This window comes from Haplochromis burtoni, unplaced genomic scaffold (assembly GCF_018398535.1).
Source record: "Haplochromis burtoni strain Fernald_Lab_line unplaced genomic scaffold, NCSU_Asbu1 Contig_778, whole genome shotgun sequence".
Classification (NCBI taxonomy): domain Eukaryota; kingdom Metazoa; phylum Chordata; class Actinopteri; order Cichliformes; family Cichlidae; genus Haplochromis; species Haplochromis burtoni.
In genome coordinates this window covers 35-21,318 of record NW_024583139.1, presented here as the reverse complement: position 1 = coordinate 21,318, position 21,284 = coordinate 35, and the positions used below count along the sequence as shown (strand labels likewise).

The following is a 21,284-nucleotide window of genomic DNA, read 5'->3' as shown; positions in this document are numbered from 1 at the left end:
CTGCCCTTGCTAGCAAGAACTCTGTGTGTTTCTCTTCTCTGAGTCTTTACTGAAGAAGTGTTTTAGAATATTTTCCCTAACACAAAATAATTTGGAAGACAGTGTACTTATATATATTTTCAAGAACAAGGTCTATGTGCACAACTGTAATGACTACGGGGGGATAAGGGATAAGGAGCTACATCATGAAGAAATAATCATAACTTGCATCTCTCAGGGAGCAAGAACATGAGGGGAAACAGCACCTTTACATGGTTCTGGCTCATTCTCAGCTAATTCATTAACATACTCCTTGTGGTTAGTCTAGCTAGCTGCAGGTACATTGACAGGTTTCTCCTTGCCTTTGGAGTTGGATGAAGATTACCTGTGAGTCAATCGAGCAATCTGTCTTAAAGATATGAATAGGCATCTTCAGCCAGGACACAGAGGGACATGACATCCCATACTATATTTGCTGCACTGAGTAAGTTCAATGAAAGGGAATTACCTACAACAGATCAACAGTATCTAAAAATCATGTATTTAAGAGATAGGAAAATAAATCAAGATGAGCTGACAGTATAACTGCCTCTTTGTTACACCACCATAACAACCCTCTCAACCCTGCTTCCCCGTGATTTAACACCGCGGGTGTGATTTGCAGATGCCGTGCAGGTGCGTCCATGCGGCACCACAGACCACGCCCCACCACACATACCTACATACAACACAGAATGGAACACCATGGATTGGCCTACCTACAGATCCTAGACCTCAAATAGTGTGGGATCATCTACATAGACAACAGAACAAAATCAAGCCAACATCCAAAGAAGAGCTTTGGAAAGTACTTCAAGAACCCTGAAGACTACTTAAAGAAATGACAAGAAGGCGTGCCTAAAGAATAAAAGACAACCATACTACAACATACAAATACTGACTTTTAAGCTCTTGAGAATTCTTTTTTATTTTTGTTTCAATAAATCACTGCACCAATGTCCCATTTTCCTTGTAGAATATAACGAAATCATACGTGGCTTAAGACTTTTGCAGTATAGCATTCCATTACACTGTTTAACTTCTTCATGTGTATTCACTGAAGACAAAGGTTTTCACGCAAAGAGCTGGATTTCAACCTAAATCTGTGTTTGCTGGTTCATTAGTCCCACCGTATATATTACACAAGAAAAAGAAAATAAACAAATGCTGGAATCTTTCTAGTCAACAGCTTTTAAACAAACCAATGAGTCACTCGATGACATCTTCCATCATTGTTATGAACACAGTGTTGTTTCACTAGTTATGCAAAATGTCCTTTCATTCAAGAAATAATACTGCATCATGTAGAGAATAAAACATTAAAAAAAAAATTATGTTATATTTTTCAAAAATCACAGTCCAATTATTTCATAAAATAATTCAACTACTTAAAATAAAACAAGAGAAACCGAGTAAGGATGTTGGGGTTCTTCCCGGTGGATGAGGGGGTTTCTTCTTTCTTCACTTTAGGGTCAGGGAACGGGTCCTGACTGTCATCTGCGAGTGGCAGTTCAGAGTACCCAGCCTTCTTAGAGTCCCTGGGTGGGATGCTGGAAGGTGCTCAACCTGGAAACTCTGTTGTCCTGCTGGGAGACTTCGGTGCTCACGTGGGTAACGACAGAGAGACCTGGAGGGGCGATTAGGAGGAACGGCCTCCCTGATCTGAACCCGAGCGGTGCTTTGTTATTGGACTTCTGTGCAAATCACAATTTGGCCATAACAAACACCTTGTTCAAACATAAGAGTGTCCATAAGTGCACATGGCACCAGGACACTCTAGGCCGCAGATCGATGATTGATTTTTGTAATCGTATCACCATACCTGCGACCATATGTTCTGGACACTCAGGTAAAGAGAGGGGCTGAGCTGTCAGCTGATCACCACCTGGTGTTGAGTTGGATCAGGTGGCAGGGGAGGACGCTGGACAGACCCGGGGCACCTAAACGCGTAGTGAGGGTGTGCTGGGAACGTCTAGCAGAGGCCCCAGTCCACGAGATCTTCAACACACACCTCCGGCAGAGCTTCAACAGCATTCCGAGGGAGACTGGGGACATTGAGTCCGAATGGACCATGTTCAGCATCTCCATTGCTGAAGCTGCTGCATTGAGCTGCGGCCGCAAGGTGGTTGGTGCCTGTCATAGTGGTAACCCCCGAACCAAATGGTGGACACCAGAGGTGAAGCGAGCCACCAGGCTGAAGAAGTCCTATCGGGCTTGGTTAGCCTGTGGGACTCTGGAGGCAGCAGACGGTTATTGACAGGCAAAGCGGAATGCGGCTCGGGCAGTGGCTGAAGCAAAAACTCGGTGGTGGGAGGAGTTTGGAGAGGCCATGGAAAAAGTGCACTGCACTGTGTATAGTGCTGGTGGAGCGCTGCTGACGTCGACTGAGAAAATTGTCAGGCGGTGGAAGGAATACTTCAAGGACCTCCTTAGTCCCATTGACATGTCTTCCGAGGAGGAAGCAGAGTCTGTGGATGAGGGGGGTGACCCACCAATTTCTGGGGGCGAGGTCACTAAGGCAGTTAAACAAGTCCTTGGTGGCAGAGCCCCTGGTGTGGATGAGGTCCGCCCCGAGTTCCTGAAGGCTCTGGACGTTATAGGGCTGTCCTGGTTGACATGCCTCTACAATGTTGCGTGGAGATCAGGGGCAATAACCCTGGACTGGATGGTGGTCCCCATTTTTAAGAAGGGGGACCGGAGGGTGTGTTCCAACTACAGGGGGATCACACTCCTCAGCCTCCCTGGGAAAGTCTATGCCAGGGTGCTGGAAAGGAGAGTTCGTCCGCTAGTTGAACCTCAGATACAGGAGGAACAATGGGGTTTTCGTCCTGGTCGCGGAACACTGGACCAGCTCTTTATACTCCCTAGGATACTTGGGGGGTGTTTTGTGGACTTGGAGAAGGCATTCGACCGCGTGTCCCTCAGGGTGTCCTGTGGGAGGTGCTACGGGAGTATGGGGTGTCTGGCCCATTGCTACGGGCCATTCGATCCCTATACAACCGTTGCAAGAGCTTGGTTCGCAATGTCAGCAATAAGTCGGACTCGCTCCCGGTGGGTGATGGGCTCCGCCAGGGCTGCCCTTTGTCACTGATTCTGTTCATAATTTTTATGGACAGGATTTCTAGGCGCAGCCAAGTGGCGGAGGGCATTCACTTTGGTGGCCTCAGAATCTCATCTCTGCTTCTCGCAGATGATGTGGTTCTGTTGGCTTCATCGGGTGGGGGCCTCCAGCTTGCACTGGAATAGTTCGCAGCCGAGTGTGAAGCAGCGGGAATGAGGATCAGCACCCCCAAATCTGAGGCCATGGTTCTCAGCCAAAAAAGGGTGGAGTGCCCACTCCGGGTCAGGGATGAGTTCCTGCCCCAAGGGGAGGAGTTCAAGTATCTCGGGGTCTTGTTCGCGAGTGATGGGAGAAGGAAGCCGAAGATCGACAGACGGATTGGTGCTGCGGCCGCAGTGATGCAGACGCTGCACCGGTCCGTCGTGGTGAAGAGGGAGCTGAGCGTAAAAGCGAAGCTCTCAATTTACCGGTCGATCTACATCCCTACCCTCACCTATGGCCACGAGCTGAGCGGATAAGCTACAGGAGGTGCCTGGGGAGAGGGAGGTCTGGGCTTCTCTGCTTAGGCTGCTGCCCCCGCGACCCGGCCCCAGATAAAGTGGAAGAAAGTGGATGGATGAATGGATGAGTAAGGAATTTCCAAAGTACTGACATACACATGGCCCAGATTTTATGTTGAGATTACTAATAAGAATCTAACATAAATCCGACCCTTAATTGTTTTATACAGAACACCCATAAACTTTGTGAACAAAAGGGCACTACTTTTACACTAGACTTAATGAGTTATAACATAAAATACATAATATGATGATATAAGTCTAAGAAAATTTGCACACATGAAAGAAAAACTTTCATAAAAAGATAAAGTCTGTTTATTTATTCCATCAGCAGCAATACTGTCAGCAGGGAAATATGCAGAAACAAAAAGAAGGGAAAAACCTACCTTTGGTGCAGGCACAAAGGCGATCTGTCCCAGAGCAATAGGTAACTGAGACAAATGGGTCCGTCTCCTCTGCTGACCCCTCCTTTTTAGGTGGCTCCACCTTAGCTAGGACCTCTAGTGTGGACAGGTCCAGTATCATAATAAACCCAGCCCGTGTGGTTACCACCAGGTGGCCCAGGCCTGTCACCTCCAGCCGCTTGGAGTCTTTGTGGGTGGAGGCAGAGGTGGAGGGACTGGTAACAGTAGCACTGCTGCTGTTGGTAGCTGCTCCACACACAGTCCCAGTTCCAGATTCAGCAGAGCCTGACGGACCTGTTCCAAGCCCAGAAGAGCTATTTTTTGGAGTTGTTGGGAGAGCCTCCTCAGGAGCCTCTTCACTGTCATCTTCCCTGCTGTCAAGCACATCAGGAGGAAGCAAAATAAGGGAGGTAATGGCATCCCGAGAGTCCCAGATCTGCTGTACTTTGATAGGTTCCTCATCCAAGGTGACAATCCGGGTGGAATAGTTGAGCTTGTATAGTGCAAGATATCCACCTCCACTCTCATCACTTGGGGACCTTTGCTGCTGCTGGTCTCCTGGGGGAAGGATGAGCGGTGTCTGTGGTGGCGATCCACCTGGGTGGTGGCCTTCCACCCCATTTGCAACTGGATGTAAGGGGTCTGCTTTTCGTTGGCTGCAGAGTGCAGAGTGCAGGCGGTTGAGATTATTAAGAGCTTCTACTTGGTTTGTAGCACTCAGAGACTCAGAGCCACAGGGCTGCAGGGCAACCAGCAGGTGCACACCATCCCAGCAGGGTGTTATCGAGTCCACATAGAGATTCTCTTCCTCGAGCTGTTTGGGCAGCCTCAAGCACTGTACCAGTGCTCCAGGTCGAGGCGGACTGGAGGCTGTTGCTGCAGCCAGTGTGCTCCATTTTTCCATATGCCCATCCAACCCTGCCAGATTGGCAGCATCAGCAAACTGCTGAATATAAGTGATGGGGGGGTCCTGAAGAAGAAGCTGCTCGTGGGTGTCAAACTCCATCTCAATGATTTGTGGCACAGTGAAGCCCTCCTCATGGAGCCCCTTGCTCATTAGGTTATTCATCTGAGCAAAGACTTGTCCTGAGGACTTGTCATCTACTTCTCTGATACTGTACAGCAGAAGCACAGGTATAGTCCTGCGTACAGCTGGAAGAGAAGAGAGGCTAGCAGGTTGGGAACCTGCTAAATTAGAGAAACCCTGCTCTTGTGCTGCAGTTTGAGGATTACAAGTCTCTATCTCCATAGGACCCTGTTCCTGTAGAGGTCCAGGGTGAAAGGGCTCGGTCCCATGAGTCCTAAGTGGACCATCTGCGGTCCTGCGTGTTGTAGCTGTGGTTGTGGTTGTAGGTCGAACCATGGAAACACTGGATGCTGAGCGATAGCTGAGCAGGCCTCCAGCCAACAAGCAAGGAAAGGGAATGTTGTGGTGGTCAGGGGCCTTGTCCTTTGTTTTGGCCTGGTTATGAATCTTAGTTTGGTTTAATGAGGGGTTGGCACCAAGCTCCTCGAGGTCCTTAACAGTATCCTCCAACACACTGGCTACTACCTCCCATTGAAGCTTCTCAGGCTGTTGGAGCACACTCAGTGCCGTCACTCCTAGGCTCACATCCATGCTCTCCCACTGGGACGGCTGGCCTGAAAGAGAAGGGGGGGAAAAATGGTCCAAGTTAGTCTTCGCCAAACTATAACAAAATCAGTAATTCAAACAACATTATTTAAATGAGGCTGGGAAATAGGGTTGTAAAAATCTTCCAACCAACAATTGTCAGTCCAATAATCGACGATGGGCAAAATATTCGCAGACTTTTTGATGGGCGGAGCAATGTAATCATGCACGGACTGATTTGTGTGTTAACAATACAGAAGTCCAAACATGGATGAACTAATTTCCCCCAAAAATTAGGGCTGTCAGCGTTAACGCGGTCGTCACGATTAACGCGATTCAAATTTTTAACGCGCTCAACCCATCTAGAGCACAGAATGAATAAACTTTGGACAAACTGCCCGAAATGCGTTGACAGAGACATTTCAGGGATTTTGACTCAGTTTGCACAACAGATGGGTTAACTGATAATTGTGTTAGTCGTGATGATGGCGCGTTAACGCTGACAGCACTAAAAAAATATATATAAAGTTGCCAATTTGGGATGAAAGAGGTAAACCTAAGGATGTAACCACAGCAGTGTGCCACTTGTGCAGACATATAGTGCGAGCAAAGTACTGAAACACCACAAACTTGCACAGCATGTACGTGTCCACCGCTGAGTATGCTGGGCTATCACCAGCTTCTGCAGCTCCATCAACGAGCATTTCGGTGCACTCTGAGGAGGGTGCATTTGCGCACAGATGAAAGAGGGTGCTGTTAAGACAGCCCTATTATTTTTTCCTGTTGACTGCTCCATCATTATTAGCAAACTCACTCATGGGCAAATGAATAAATAAATCGCCCTTGTAAAAACGATGGCCGATGGGCTCAGCCTATCGTCGATATATTTGTCCAGTCACCCAACCCTACTGGGAACTTAGTGCACTCATAGTATCTCATGATTGTTATGATTTCAGACTATTAAAACATTCTATTTATTCATTCTATTTATTAAAAAAGAGAAACACTGAACTCCGTGACAATTTTTTGCCCTGAAATATGTACTTTCACTTGGTTTCCCAGCAATTTGCAGAATGTAATAGGCTCCTACTGCCAAAAAATGTACCTAGAAGATGCTTGCTGACAATCATTAAACAACAACAAGAATATAAAACTTTAAATACCAGATGCTAGACACATGAAATATTTGAAACAAAGTAATATTAGTATCAATGTTAAGTCAAAGTCAAAATAAAAAGAAATATCTAAATGAAACTACAACAATGTCAATAGTTTCTTTGAAGGAAGTTACAAATGCTTGTACCTGTTACTGACTCTGACCGGGAATGCTCATCACTGTCTGAGTCCTCCAACTGGTCATCACTGGAAAACAACAAGTGAGAAAAATCAAGACTAATATCATAAAACAAAAACTAAGAACCCTGACTGTAAAAACTTACAAATACTAAGTTAAATCCCTCTTTCTTTTTACTTTTATTTTTACATTGTTTATTGTATTTTTTTGGTTTTCTTTATTCTTTTTTTTTCTCTTTTTTTCCCCCTTTTAAACACTTTCACCTTTTTTCCTCACATAACAGAAAAGCATTACCTCTTGCTAAACTGTCACATTTTATGTCACAGACAAGTCATTATCATCTACTTAAAGCAGAACAAACCAATCAGTTCAAACCTATGTTCACCACAAAAATCCCAAAAAGCAGATGCCATTATACGCTCAAATTAGTTTCTGATACTGGCTATACATGCTCCCCCCCACACTCAACCAGTTAATTTTTGAATATACATTTTGTATAGGGTTTTTATAGATAATTAATTTAATAAATAAACTGTTGAATACAGAATAGAAATGTATGCTGGAGTTTGTCAGGAGAAACATGCTGCAACAAAGAACATTTTCTTCTCAATTTGTATCAGGAACATTCTCTGTACTGGAAATACTATAAAATCCATGAGTCTGAAAGGGCTGGTCAACTCTAAAACATTGTATCCTTATTAATAATTTCAAACACAATATTCCTATAAAATTATCTTTCAAGTTTAAATGAATTAAAATGTGAATGTGTTTTACCTGTCTCCCTCGAGTTTGGGTAAATCGGAGCAGGAGGATGACTCTTCTAACCATGCCAAAGTTGGTCTCCGAGACTCAGTTAGTGCATGCTGGCCCTGCTCACCACTAGACAGGATCAACTGTCTCAGAATGGCTGGGTCATATGGGTTGATGTCAAACTTCAAGTGCACCTGTTGAACACACAGGTACACACTTTTTACCTGGAGTCATAGTCAACAACATAAACAAGACTGCCCTACTCACTCAACTTTTGTCTGCTTATGCTCCAAGCTAAGCAAGTAAGCAATCAAATCATGTAACATGTTGAAAAGAGCCTCAGGAAGTGTATTACTGTCCTGCTGAGGCTTGTACATAGACTTAGTCATAGTGTGACTTCTTTACAAATCTGATATGGTAACAAAGTAAAACAAAGCTGCTCAACTGTTTCTATGCACCATGTGTATCTGGGAAATTATAACTTAAAAGACGTGCTTTGGGTTGGTAACAAGGATCAGTTACTTTAATCAGCTGCTTTAACCAGACATTTTTGAGTGCCCTTGCTGGCATCATGCCTTTTACCAATAAAGTAGGTCGATGGATTTGTGATATCACTGTTGCATTGCTTTTTGTTCTAAGACCTGGTAGGGCACTATAAAGTGCTGTGTTGTGCATGCATTCCATTGTGCAGGTAAAGAGTCAGCCAGGCAAGGATTGGTTGGTACTCTGACCTTCATCATTTTGGAGACATCCCAGATGCAAATCTTGCCCCTCTTGGTGGCAGCAGCCAGGAACTGTGGGCAGCTGCCAAAACCATAGCAAGCAATCTTGTCTGAACGATCAGGACTGTTTGGAAACTGTGCGGGTGTTGTTGCCAGTGTCACCGACAGTGGGACGTTCTGTGTGTGCTCTCCCTTCACAAATGGACAATTGGGAGAATGCCGCTCATGTTCAGACCTGGGGAGTAATAAAGAAACGCTTGCCATTATAATACAATTATTATGTTGTGAGTAAGATGCATGTGTGTTTATTTAATAATCCACTCACCAAGGTTCGTCTGTTGGTTCCCAACAGACCAGGCACACGCTGCAGGTGAAACACATGGCTCTGTCATCCCCTGATGAGGCAGGCTGCAGGAACACAGTAGGGAGGGGGTTAATTTCACTGACCGCCTACTTTCCCTGCTGATTTTTATTGTAAAGAATGTAGTGTTTGTACAGCACATGTTGTAAAAAATAAATATATATAAAAAACAAACAAACATGAAATCACTACAGATAAAAATGGTGTTAGGTTTTGTATTGTTGACTGTCATTTATGCTTAGAAATATTTAACCATATATGCTTAGAGGTGTATAATCAATTGTGTAGTGATAGGACTGTGATCTTTAGCAGGCTGCAAAGGCTTGGTGTGTATTCCACACTAGAATGCACACCCACAGTCTAGGAACATCAGAGAGGTCCTATCTTCTCTTTGTTGATATATGGTATAGCAAACACACGTATATCTCTTTAAGTATAAGAGCCTTTTGTTTAGATAGATCTGCTAGACGCCTGGCACCAGCTTTGGGGAGTCTTCACAGGGTCACATCTTGACCTCACACAAATCACACCACACACACACACACACGGTACTCTTTGTGTGTATGTAGACGTCATTTGTTAATGAACCTATGCATATTCATGTAACCTCAATAAAAGGGCAGTGTTACGGGAGAACGGACGAGAGCAACTGGGGTCAAGTGAAGGAACGGCGCCTGTCCAGTCTCTCCCGTGCACGAGAAACATGAAGAACTTTGCCTACCCGTGTCTTGCTTTGCTGTGTAATTATATTGTCCTCAACGTTCCAGCGAATAGGTTCGAGCTACAAACCTATCAAATGGTGCACTTAAAGTTGTCATAGCTTTAGCTAGTTTGCATTACAAAGCAAATTACATGGTTATATGGTTGGATGAGTCCATGTGTGTTCCTTTAACTTCATAATCTTGCAGTCAAGTAGAATGTCAACATTTTCCACTAACCATGCAAATCTTCCCTTTGAGTGCTTGCAAATATTGTGATTCATGTGAACCACATGTGTGCATATAACATTGCTCGTCAGAGCTGACAGATGTAAAGGCAGTTTAGAATTCTCACAGAACCCACCTGGTGGTAAAACCCTGCTTGTGCCATTGGATCAGGCTGAGCCCACCTGTACCCAGCATGTGGCCACGATGTGAATGTTTCCCTCCTGTTGGCCTCGCTGTACATCAGGGATCTGCAGAGAACAAGACCTTTTAGAATAATACAAGGCATTCTTGAAATTACACCTGGTATGCTGTTTTGACTACATCGTTGTTGTAGTTTACACTACACCGCATTCCAAATTATTAAGCAAATTATATTTTTCTCTGATTTTCTGAAATTGTCGATTCAAATGACAGTCAGCATAATGTTTGAGTCATCAACCATTAAGAGTATAATTCAAATGTTACTGAACAAAACTCCCAATGAAAACAGTACGTTTTTCAAAAATAAAAAACTTAAAATGCACTGTTCCAAGTTATTACGCACACAGTTTCAAAACATTTTATAGGTTGTAGAGAATTGAAAATGGTCATTTGTTGAATTGGCAGCATTAGTAAATCAATTTTACTGAAATCAAAAGCTATTTCAAACAAAAACATCTTAACAGGTCAAGTTACATATTAAAATAGGACCCCTTATTTGATAGCAGTTTTACAATTCTTGCATACATGGAACTTGTGAGTTTTTGGAAAGTTTCTACTTGAATGTCTTTGCAGGATGTCAGAATAGCCTCCCAGAGCTGCTGTTTGGATGTGAACTGCCTCTCACCCTCATAGTTTTTTGCTTGAGGATGCCTCAAAGGTTCTCAATAGGATTAAGGTCAGGGAAGAATGGGGGCCATACCATGAGTTTCTCTCCTTTTAGGCTGATAGCAGCCAATGATGCAGAGGTATTCCTTGTAACTTGAGATGGTGCATTGTCTTGCATGAAGATGGTTTTGTTGCGGAAGGCACAGCTCATCTCTTTCTACCATGGAAGAAAGTGGTCAGTCAGAAACTCTACATACTTTGCAGAGGTCATTTTCACACCTTCAGGGACCTCAAAGGGGCCAACCAGCTCTCTCCCCGTGATTCTGACCCAAAACATGACTTCACCACGTCCTTGCTGACGTTGCAGCCTTGTTGGGACATGGTGGCTGTCCACCAAGCATCATCCACTGCATCCATCTGGACCATCCAGGGTTCCACTGCACTCATCATTGAACAGGACTGTTTGAAAATTAGTCTTCAAGTAATTCTGGGCCCCACTGCAGCCGTTTCTGCTTGCGAGCATTGGTTAGGGTTGGCCAAATAGAAGGTTTATGCACAACTGCAAGTCTCTGGAGGATCCTACACTTTGATGTTCGCAGGGCTCCAGAGGCGGCAGCAGCTTCAAATATCTGTTTGCTGCTTTGTAATGGCCTTCTAGCAGCTGCCCCCCCTGATGTATTTGTCTGGCAGAAACCTTCATCATTGTACCTTTATCTGCATGAACCCATGTGTGCTCTGATTCAGCCACAAATCTCTTAACATTATGGTGATCATGCTTTCGTGAAATATCTAAGGTTTTCATTACGTGTCCAAGGCATTCAACTATTTCAGGCTTTTCAGCAGCAGCAGAGATCCTTTTTCCTTGCTATATTGCTTGAAAATGCTGATCTGCTTAATAATGTGGAATATCCTTCTTTAGTAGTTTTTCCTTTAGTTGGGCTCACCTGGCAAACTAATGATCCTAGTTGTCCGAGATTGATTTCAGTGATCCAAAGAGCCCTGACACACTATTCCATCCATGGGTTTAATTGAAAAACAACTTATTTAATTTTAATGAGACTTAAACACAATTTGCATAGTAATTTGGAACGCAGTGTATGTGTGAAAACTTTGTCATATGTTTAAGTCTCAGAGGGTTAAGTTAAGTGGTTAAGTTGAAAGAGAGCAGGGATAGCTCAGTAGGTAGAGCACTCGCCCCATGATCAGAAAGTCAGGGGTTCAAATCCACCATTTGCAACCCTGCAGTACCCCTGAGCAAGGTACCGTCTCTACACACTACTCCACAAACTCTTTATTGTGTTTAAAAAGCTCAATCAAAAACATACTTGCATTATACCTAAAAAATGTATTCTGATTCAAGTGCAAATGACCTGAATATGCACAATGTGACACAAAGCTTAATCTCACCTATCTACAGAGCGCCCAGGGCCCACCCCAAGCTCAGGTCTGGCGCTTGACAAGAGGTAGGAGAGCCTGTCCATGATGGATGAGGCCACAGACAAGGCAGCTACGTTCTGGTTTATCTTCTTCAGCTCGCTGACAATGGCACTAGCCACGAGCTTCAGCACATGGTGGGGAAGATGGAAGGTCACTGTTGCCCACTGAGATCAGAAGCATAGGGGAAGAAAGGAAAGGCAGTTATGAGCATAGTCAAAGGAAAGAGTTGGGTCTATATATAATCATATCTGAAACAAAACAACAGTTAAGCAGCATCAAAATAGAACCATGACTTTGGTGGTCCCATTCGCAACTCGGCCTACACTCTTTTTCACTTCACGATAGCTGTGTGTAAAACAAAAACTTCATGACAACCGTATTGTTGAAGTATCTTTGTAAAAATAAAAATAACTAAGACCAAACAGGAATCTTCTCAACTTTGTTTATTGTGCGTTGTCTTTTTGGTAAACTGAACTACAAAAATAAGTGCATTGAGGTGATGACTATGTGTAGTGAGATGTTGACAAACTGTTATATTCAGGGTGCACAGTGGTATTCGGTGTTGCTTCAGATAGTGCTGGGATTTAAATTTTTTATTGATAAAACGTGCTATACAAATAAATATTACTCAGTTATTAATTTAATATTGAGCTGTCAGGAAAGTATCTCTTGCCACACATGAGAACCTATAGAGAGCTTGGTGCATTCCTAAAATTGCACATGGGTACAAAGAATGGAGCTGTAGCAACAGCTCTTAGTAGTCTGTGGCAGTAGCAGATAGCAATCGGCCTATTTGGGTTTACGGTTTTATGTTTCAGAGTGCTAAACTCAAAGTGTTGTTTAAAGTTCATGTTTGAAATGAGCCATTTCAAATGTTATTGATGGTTTACATTGATCCTTAAATTTCTATATACCACTGCTGCATTTGGGGATTTAAAAGAAAATAATAGTTTAGTAGACTATAGCGGAGTGTGGTCTGTGGCTCGGCTGCAGGGAAGGAGTGCAGTGGGTTCTGTCGGTAGTTGCCAGGGGAGGTTGGTTAAAACAGATGGTGTTCACTGCCTAATCATGCCTCCCCTATTTCACTAGTGTACCGGCACCTGGAGGTGTGTGGAGTTGGAGACAACGGTGGAGCTGGCGGACGTGGCAGACTGAAAGAGTAAACTGCATCACTGTAAATAAAGAAAACCTACATCCTAAACACAGTGTGTGGCATGCGTCGACAATTTAATGGTCTACCATTAAACCAAGTGGGTTACATAAACAATATGTAATGTAAACAAAATGCTGCACTGCTGTATCTTAGTATAAACTGAACTGGCTGCTTTTTGGGAGTCCTGGGTTTAAAAACAAAACAAAACAAAACAAACAAACAAACAAACAAACACAAAAACGGAGAGAAACACAGGGACAAAATCAAGCGGCCTTATGCGGCCTGGATTTTCCAATGAAATCCAGAATAACATTCACACAAATAGGTATCATCCATACATGGATGCATGCATCATCAAAATTCTTTTACAGATAATTGTTACGGCATCAAAGGAAAAGTGCTGCAGAGCAGCACACCTGCCAGTAGCAGCAGCTTTGTCCTGCCCTACTACTACAAAACTTATCAGCAGAAATTACACACAGAACACTTAGAATAGAATTCAACTTTATTGTCATTGCACATGTCACCAGTACAAGGCAACGAAATGCAGTTTGCATCTATCCAGAAAGTGCTTTAGCAATAATATAGATATATTACAAAATATATATTAGCAGATACAAAAATATGGGTCTATTATGGGTATGTTACAATGTACAGTGCTCTTGATGGTGCAGCGGTAGAACTTCACCAGGATGTCTGAGGACAGGTGGTTCTTTCTCAGAGTCCTCCAGCTTGAAGCAGTTGGGATCCTCGGAGATGTAGACACCCAGGAACTTGAAGCTGCTCACACGCTCCACAGCCGATCCATCTCCTCCCTGTAGGCGGCCTCATCGTTGTCATTGATGAGGCTAATCACCATGGTGTCATCTACAAACTTAATGATTGCGTTGGAACCATCGGCAGGTCTGCAGTCATGGGTGAAGAGGGAGTAGAGGAAAGGGCTCATCACACAGCCTTGTGGTACACCAGTGTTCATTGTGATGGTAGATGAGCAGTGGTTATCCAGCTGGACACGTTGGGGCCGGTTGGTCAGGAAGTCCAGTAAGCATTTACACATGTGGGAACTGATGCCCAGGTCTGTTAGCTTCCTGATGAGTTGTGAAGGGAGGATTGTATTGAATGCTGAACTGAAGTCTATAAACAGCATTCTGGCGTAGGTGTTGTTGTTGTCCAGGTGTGAGAGGACAGAGTGCAGCACGATGGAGACTGCATCCTCTGTGCTCCTGTTCTGACTGTATGCGAATTGGTGGGGGTCCAGGGTGGGGGGGAGACAGGCCACAGAACCACAGTCACTTCAAAATGTCCTTCCAACACATTTGGCCTTAATGGCCTAAATTTGCAGTTGCAGCCAAATTTGGGAATAAACTGGCCAGCAGAACAATTAAATCCAATGTACTAGCTCAGTGTTCCAGGATTACAGTGACACATTGTGTACACACAGTTAACAGTTAACAAAAACCAAGTACTGATTTTGGAAAGCACTACATGGTGTGAACAGGACCTTTTAACATACCATATCCATTAGACAGACCCAGGTGTAAATAACTCCTTGAATCACGAGTAATATTTGCTTTTGGCACCAAAATATAAAAATAAATACAAAAGTAGGGTTTTGTGAGAAGACTATCTATATGCAGGGCTCTAGAGTGCGACCAATTTGGCTGCATATGTATGCGACTTAATTTCTTAATGGTGCGACAAAAAAAATAAAATAAAAAAAAAACTATAGGTTGCACCGACCAGCAGTTTGAGTAAAAAACAAAAACAAAAAGAGTCTCCGCAACTCTGTGTGGTCAACAACAAAAACATATTACACCCATATCATGGTCTAAACCAATCATAGATAGTCAGGGGTGGGACCTCTCTGATTGGCCGTTGTCCAGATACTCCTGTAGCCTTTTGTGTGCATGTTTGAAAGTGCTGGCGGATAGATAGAGAGAGATCAGTAACTTGAATAAGTAATATGGATTCATCACTTTATTCCTGAATAAATTTTTAAATATAAATGTACTTTGCCAGAAATGCCAGAATCTCAGGTTAAAGTTCACAAAACTATTTCAACAACAACCAAACAACTAAAACAGTAAATGAGAGCAGGTAAACGGATTCCACACAAAGACGTAAACGTAAACCGTGGACCCACCGACGTATCAGAATTAGTGAGATGTCGGCTTTCTCACCAGTTGGCACGTCCACAGACACGCCAGGGCTGAAAGCCGACAGCTTCTGATGCGTCGGCGGGTCCACGCTTTGTGTTTACATCTTTTTTTTGTTCTAGATTCTGAAACTGCAGGTTTTGTCTCTCTCTAACCAAAATTGACTGAACCAACAGTCAAAGAACATCAAAACTATGCTTCACATTTGATAAACGCTGTCATGAATTCCCTCATACTTTTGCTGTTTTGCTTCCACCACGATAAAATCACATTTCCTGCACATCTCTCAGTATACTTCAAGAACAGTTTCCGAACAGTAATTCCAGTACAGAAGCTCAGAGACATACAGTTAGAAAACAAAAGTTTTTTTAAAATTAAACTCACCTTCGCCACTTTGTGATTAGCTGCTGTCTCATGTGAGGTATTCTTCAGGCCTTCTTTCAGCTGGGTGATAAAAAGTTCGTAACCCTCAGTGTTTGACACATCAATCTTTTCCTGGCAGGCTGACAGTATCTGCTGGGCCTGAACAGACACAAACACATATTAGATTTAACACTTACATATTCAGTAAAAAAAAAAAAGCTACAACCTCAGTTTGAGGACATTTGTATTGTCTCTGCAGTCCTGTGTTTTAAGCTTTGTGATGCAAAACTAGAACAATTCACTATACTGTCATCTGCTTTGTGGCTGTGGCTCCATTTAGTTACGATGATCTGGGGTCACCGTATTGCTGCTTGTGGTTTGTTACCCTTTTGCTGAATTAGGCATTAGTTCTCCCACTATAATTAATGGATTCCTAGGTTGTTCCTGCCATTTGATGCTATAATGTGGACTGAGTCATAATTACAAACTGCATATCAAACCATTACACAAACCAACCTATTACCCTACAATTTATGAAAGATAAAAACTGTCAATTTTTTTTTTTTTTAAAGACAAACAAACAATTACCGTAAATGTCGGGCTATAAGCCGCTACTTTTTGCACAAGCTTTGAACCCTGCGGCTTTTAGTCAGATGCGGCTTTTCTATGGATTGTCCGTGATTTTTGTCATATCGTAAGACGATTTGTTTTGTGTGTTCCGCTGTTGTACGGCACTACGTTGCCTGGCGGAAGGATCGGGGTTCAAGAGTGGTATGTTAGTCACATGTCCATCCGCCAGGCAACGTAGTGCCGTACGAAGTAGCGCGAAAAACAAACTTCAAAGTAGCGGTACGCGTTCAGCGGGAGTCGTGGATGATGAGCGGCGATAAACTTGCAAGTTATGCCCAAAAAGCAAGTTATGCCCAACTCCACCGGTGGATTCTGACAGCGTGGAAAAGTGTGAAAACATCCACGATCACCAACGGATTTTGAAGGGCTGGACTGCTGCATGATGGAGAGGAGGACACCGCCACGCCCCTTCTGAGGGTGTTCAACTCTGACACTGACAACGAAGGAGAGAAGCGGAGAGTGGATGACGAAGCCATCCTGAGCCTGTTTGTATCCGACACTGGAGAAGAGGACTTTGGTGGTTTTAGTGCGCAGGAAGAAGAGAAAGATGGTGGTGAATGACTGACTTTTCTTCTTGTTAAAGCTGTGTCACTGCACCTGAGCCTAAAAGGTAGTCCGAATCTATTTTTCTGGTGTGCTGTAGGTTACTGTTATGTACTACATGTGCAAATATGTACCCATAACTTGTTTTTCAAAATATTAATAAAAGTGATGTATCCAAACAGCCATCTCTTTCCTGACAATTCCCTTTGTGCATATTCTCTTACATATGATGAGTCAACATTGAAACACCTGCGGCTTTTGGTCAGGTGCAGCTAATGTATGTACAAAACAGGATTTTCCCCTGATTTTAGCTTGTGCGGCTAATATTTAGGTGCGCTTTGTAGTCCGGGAAATACGGTATATCTAAATTGTGACAAACAGATCCAAGGGTTTCTTACAGATTTGGATCATGTGCACATGTATTACACTTTCTTAAATTAAATATTCTGTGTACTACTGGGTGGATAGTGTAGCAGTTCATTCACGTGAACTTTTCACACAAAAGTGTGAGACCAAAAGAACACACAAACCCCACATCAGGCTATCATATTGCTAGTGTACTCCCGAACAGTGTAAGTGGGTTTGCTAGGTTCATCACTGGACAGTGAGCGCAAAGGTCCATGTGGACATCCTTGTGCCAGCCACTTTTGGGACTGTGCGGACTCATGCACAGAGAATTCACATTACACTGCACTAACTACACGTGTCCAGCCAGCAGCCTTCAAGCGGACTTTTAGAAGTACAAGGGCAATCCCAAAATAAGGTGTCCTATTGTTTTAGAAATACAAATAACCGTTTATTTTCTAGAATATTTACATCATTTTAAAGCTTGAAGACTTATTTTCCTACATAATCGCCATTTCGGTCAATGCATTTTTGTAGACACTGTGGCAGTTTTACAATGCCCATGTCATAGTTGCTCGCCGACGCTGCAGAATCGCCTTTCGGACAAATGTTCTTTCAACTTTGGGAACAGGTCGTAGTCACTGTGTGCAAAGTCCAGACTGTAGGGTGGGTGGGTGATGAAGTTCCAACCAAACTAATGCAGGTGAGCGACAGTTTGACGGGCGATGTGTGGACGCGCAGTGTCGTGGAGAATGCTTACGCCCTTGCTCAGCATTCTCTTCTCCGGTTCTGAAATGCCTTTCTGAGTTCTTCCAGTGTTTCACAGTACCTGTCAGCATTTATTGTGGTCCCAACAGGTAGAAAGTCAACCAACAATACCCCCTTTTGGTCCAAAAACACAGTTGCGCACTGTGCGTAAGCATTCTTCACGACACTGCACACGTCCCCCATTAAACTGCCGCTCTCCTGCAAAACTTTGGTTGGAACTTCATCACCCACCAACCCTACAGTAAAGTGAAATCTTTAACAACTTTATTTGCTGTAATTATGCTAACAGCTAAAATTATATCTGCATAACAGAGTATTTCATTTCAGGACTTTCAAGATTTAATTTCTCTTTCTGCCGCCTTATCCTGTGGTGTTTCATAGGATCAGATTTGGGACCTGTAACATTTACCTTGTTAATGTTGCCTCTTGGACAGATAATCATCAATATGAAAAACGCATGTTACGATTTTTATGCAGATGATATCCAGCTGCCCTGTTCTTTCTGACCTAACAAACTTTCTGATCCACAAACCTGTCTGACTGCTATCAAGTCTGGGTTAAATGCTCCTTTTCCTCATGTAAATTATGACAAAACAGAGACTCTTATCATCCGAAGTGTCAAAGAAAGCTCCTCCTCTAAAACTAGCTTGCATGTTCTATTCCTGTAGTGTTTTCCTGGAATGTCATGTCAGAAACCGATTAATTCCTAAATTTTTCCCTCTAAGGAACACTGCTAAGTAAAAACATGTTAATCACCCCAGTATATCTCAGAGCTTATATGAACCAGCTCTTCTAACCAGTCTCTTCGGTCTTCACATTTGAGATTATGGTTGATACCTCATAGTCATTTTAAAAAGTTTTTACACAGAGGTCTTTAGCAAGTGGGTCCAAAACTCTGGAATCAGTGTTCCTCATTCCTTGTTTGACTTATTCTGAGGCAACCTCTAAAAATACCTCTTCCTATTCAGAAAAGCATTAGGCCAATTATGTGTATGACCTTGTGTTGTTCATGGGTCTGTTTTAGTGTTTGCATCTTGGTGTAAGGCACTCTGTGACCTTAATTGTGAAAGGTGTGTTAAAAATAAACCTCACTTATATACTGAAGTATGGCTACAGGTGTATGGAAATCCCAAGGACATTACAAATTAAACCAACAGGCTTGAAAGATTTGTCTTTACATGTAATTAACAGAGTTTATGGACATTGACCTTTGTAAATTAAATTACAATCTGCATCCATAGTAACAATTAAGGTGATTTGGTGTGAAAAAGATGTCAAGGCTCAAAGTTTAAAATTGTATTGCATTTCCAAAAGTTGCTTGACAGCATTTAATGAGTGCATTTCTATAACTTTATTGGATCATATTCACTGAGAAATATTCCAATAATATCCAACATGATCACAGTTATGATTGGAATGTTCTTTGCAGCATGGCCAATCACAACAGGAAGAATAACCATTTTATTTATTTTTTAAAGTGATTGTTTCAGTGCAAGGGAAGAGGCTGACAACTTGACAGATGCCTTACTTTCCACAGTTACAGAATCACAGGCAATACATGTTATTCTGAGCTGATAATAAATCTGTCCAGTCCTGATTAGTTATAAAACTGATCAATATAAATGGTAAATATAAGAAATGGGTAACAAAATAATACCCAAGTGGGATTTCAGGGTTTTTTTAAAATGTAAAACTTCTGCAAACATTATCCGATGTGAGCTTCATTACGCACTCTGTGAATGAGGAAATGATAGAGTCAGACAAGTGCTTCAAATGCAGCAGGAGGGGAGGAGTCAGACAAAAACTCAATTGAAGAAAAAAAAAAAAAAAAACAAAAAAAAACCTCTCATCGAGCAAGTAAGGTTAGAGTCTGCAACCATGGTAACTGAGCCATTACAGTTACAGAAATTGGTTAGTTTCTGTAACAGAAAACCCAAAGTTTAATCTCAGGCTTAAGCTACTCAGTTTCCACCTAACTTTCTGAAACAGAGACCAGATGTCCATGTACACAGTGAATTGAAGGGCAAATATGTTCTCTCACCTCTGTGACCGGTAGCTCTAGCTGAACCATATCCTCAGGTTTTGCCACTGGTGGCTGGAGGGCTGTGTCCAGGAGCAGGATGCCATTCAGGTCCTTCCTGCATCCAACTGCATAGTCGTCCACGAAGAGCACCTTGTCCACTGCGGGAAAGTACTGACACCTGACACGGCCACCAGGTTTAGCTAGGACAGAGACAGAGGACACACACCACATAATGTGAATGTCTGAAGGCTGTTTATATGTCACTAATGCATTATATGCAAAACATGCTGGAACCAACTTACGTGTCCATTAAAATCAATGCAGTTGATATTTTATTGCCATTCACTGTTGGTAGCAAGCAATTTATCAGATGCAAGAAGAATGGTAAATTTCCACAAACTGATTACTTCAGAGTTTCATCAACAGGGTTGTGAATCTGCAGGTGCTCCTTCAAAATGCAAATCAGAGCTCCTCAAGCAAAATTTCTGCTTCTGCAAACTTTTTCATCAATGTATACATTTCTGTTCAGACAACGGGCTAAAGAGAGGTTTTCAGTCACTGCACATGAGCTTTTGTGCTGTCCTCCAAAACCCTAACTGCAAATCACTGGACGTGATTAAGGACAGCTGGAACAAGGAAGGGAAAAGCACAAAAAATGTCTACTGCAGTGGACAATTATTGTTTTTAAACAGTTGGATCCACTTGAGCACTTTTTATGTTATAGTTTCACTGTTCTCCATCTGGATGACAGACCAACAACAGTACAAGCAAAACTGTCCCACACAGTGGTTGTACCACATATTGTCTCCATCAACAAAAATAGAGATCACTGCAGGCAGATTGGGCATTCCAATACTTCTGCTTCACACGGCGACCATGACATTACCACAGCTCCATATCATGTATACCAGTACTTACGGTGTGAGTGCCGCTGCAATATTCTTTTGAACAACAATATTCTTCTTCAGACAACATCTCCACATCAGCTGAGGTATAGGAAAAAGTCAAAACTAGAAGCAAAGAATTTGGCGACCTTTTTTCCCCCCCCAAAGCCTCCTGTTTTTGGTCTCTGAGCTAGCCCGACGTCCCGGAGCTAGCGATTTTTTTCAGTCGGGCTACCAAAATCTGTCTCTTCCCTGCCCGTCGGGCTATTGTAGGAAGGAAAAATATATAAGATAAGAGATAAGAAAAGATAAGATAGAACTTTATTAATCCCTCGGGTGGGTTCCTCTGGGAAATTCGATTTCCAAAAAAAGCACAGCAATGACCGAATTTACAGTTACAGAATTGAGATATAGATAGATAGATAGATAGATAGATAGATAGATAGATAGATAGATAGATAGATAGA

At 42.8% G+C, this 21,284-nt stretch overlaps 1 protein-coding gene across 3 annotated transcripts in view; it reads right to left on the bottom strand.

Moving 5' to 3' along the window:
- Positions 1–20,133, bottom strand: part of birc6 (baculoviral IAP repeat containing 6) — a gene marked incomplete at its 5' end in the record, with an annotated part of 127,481 nt that extends 107,348 nt beyond the window's left edge. For all 3 annotated transcript variants that reach the window (XM_014330344.1, XM_014330347.1, XM_014330345.1), the window contains 9 exon segments: positions 4,026–5,684; positions 6,959–7,017; positions 7,724–7,893; positions 8,431–8,656; positions 8,747–8,829; positions 9,845–9,956; positions 11,923–12,116; positions 15,646–15,783; positions 19,952–20,133. In XM_014330344.1, coding sequence (XP_014185830.1) covers positions 4,026–5,684; positions 6,959–7,017; positions 7,724–7,893; positions 8,431–8,656; positions 8,747–8,829; positions 9,845–9,956; positions 11,923–12,116; positions 15,646–15,783; positions 19,952–20,133 — 2,823 coding nt within the window.
- Between the last annotated feature and the right edge of the window lie 1,151 nt (positions 20,134–21,284).